This window comes from Trichechus manatus, unplaced genomic scaffold (genome assembly GCF_000243295.1).
Source record: "Trichechus manatus latirostris isolate Lorelei unplaced genomic scaffold, TriManLat1.0 scaffold00135, whole genome shotgun sequence".
NCBI lineage: Eukaryota > Metazoa > Chordata > Mammalia > Sirenia > Trichechidae > Trichechus > Trichechus manatus.
In genome coordinates this window covers 6,634,048-6,635,485 of record NW_004444071.1, presented here as the reverse complement: position 1 = coordinate 6,635,485, position 1,438 = coordinate 6,634,048, and the positions used below count along the sequence as shown (strand labels likewise).

At 32.6% G+C, this 1,438-nt stretch overlaps 1 protein-coding gene across 1 annotated transcript in view; it reads right to left on the bottom strand.

Annotated features, from left to right (window-relative positions):
• The window catches only part of SPEF2 (sperm flagellar 2), a 265,827-nt gene that overhangs the window by 236,518 nt on the left and 27,871 nt on the right, over positions 1 to 1,438 (bottom strand). Inside the window, exon 2 of the mRNA XM_012558083.1 lies at positions 8 to 221. Within this exon, the coding sequence (XP_012413537.1) occupies positions 8 to 221 (214 nt within the window). The remainder of the gene's footprint in view (positions 1 to 7; positions 222 to 1,438) is intronic.

Genomic DNA, 1,438 nt, shown 5'->3' with positions numbered 1-1,438 from the left:
GTCTTACACTTGTCAGAGGCTGCATGGTTTGCATTTCCAATCTGGTCATTCCACTTTTCTTCTTTTTCTGAAGCGCAATGTACAATTGATATAAAAGTTTTGTGGCTGCCCCAGGCTTTTCGGTCATGATGCTCTGGGCCACATTCTGATCGAACTGCACACCCAGAAGGTGAAGCGTTGGCTCCAGTCGAGAAAAATTATTAAGTTTGGCACTGGAAACCCTAGGTGTTGAAAGTATTTTACATAATTAGACACTGGCATTGAATTAAAATAAACAACAAATAGAAGGGGGATTAACATGATCCAGCATTACAAATTATACCACGTTCTTTTAAATATATCACTCCTCCCTAGGACAACTCAATAATGTAAATACATTGGAATTTTTAATTGTCTCTGTCTACCTGAATTCCATGCATTTATTTCTCTCACAGTTAAACTAAAATTCATTAATTTTATACATTTTCTGCTCTGACTTGACGATATAATTTCTACAGAAAGTCCACACAAAGGCAGACAACTAAATGCCTTTTTCTAAATGGAAAACTTCAACTATATTTTGAAAAAAAAAAATTTTTTCTTTTGCTCAGGAGGTAAAATTGCAATTGAAATATCCACTTCTTTAAACAATACGAATACCAGAGTCTGAAGATAGTCCTAAATGTTGCACTGGCAACTCTAACATGATCCTCTCAGGCACTGTCTGAAATAATTAAATAATGTTAACTATGCAATCAAATTGATTATATGATCTTCACTGTAAAGTTTACAGTACTACCTTAAACATCAATCGAGACTTTCTAATTAAAGGATACATTTATTTTTGAATGATCTATTATCAAATTATGCTCAAATTTTAGAATAAGTTCATTAATTTATTCATTTATTACTTTAATCTTTCACTTAGGAAACATTTATTTAGTACCCATTACATATCAAGGATTTGCTAAAGTGTTAGCGTTACAAAGGTGAGTTAGATAGAGTCTCTGCCCTTGAGTTCATAGGTATTGGGAAAAATAAATGAGTAAACAAGTAATAGTAAATTGAGTTGTTTTAATAGGCATCCCAAATAATCTAAGGTTGTTAATGAGTCTTAGAAATCTAGTAACAGATGGAAGTTAAAAATACTGGATGCATTTTCAACTCCTGCATGTCCTATGATCAAACTGGATAAAATCTCAATTCTTACACAAGACATTGGCCAGTTTTCTTCTTATTTTAACTTCCTAATAATCAGTGACATTATTTAACAGAAAATACTGAATATACTTGAATATAAGTCAAGCACACCCCATCCCCACCACACCCCCCAAAATATCTCAGAACACAGGGAGTTGCTATATATTTGAGTCCTTACAGAATCTCTAAAATTATGGGGTATTCAATCAATTGCTTCATTTTGGACTATAAAACTATTTGAAGAACATACAATGACTTT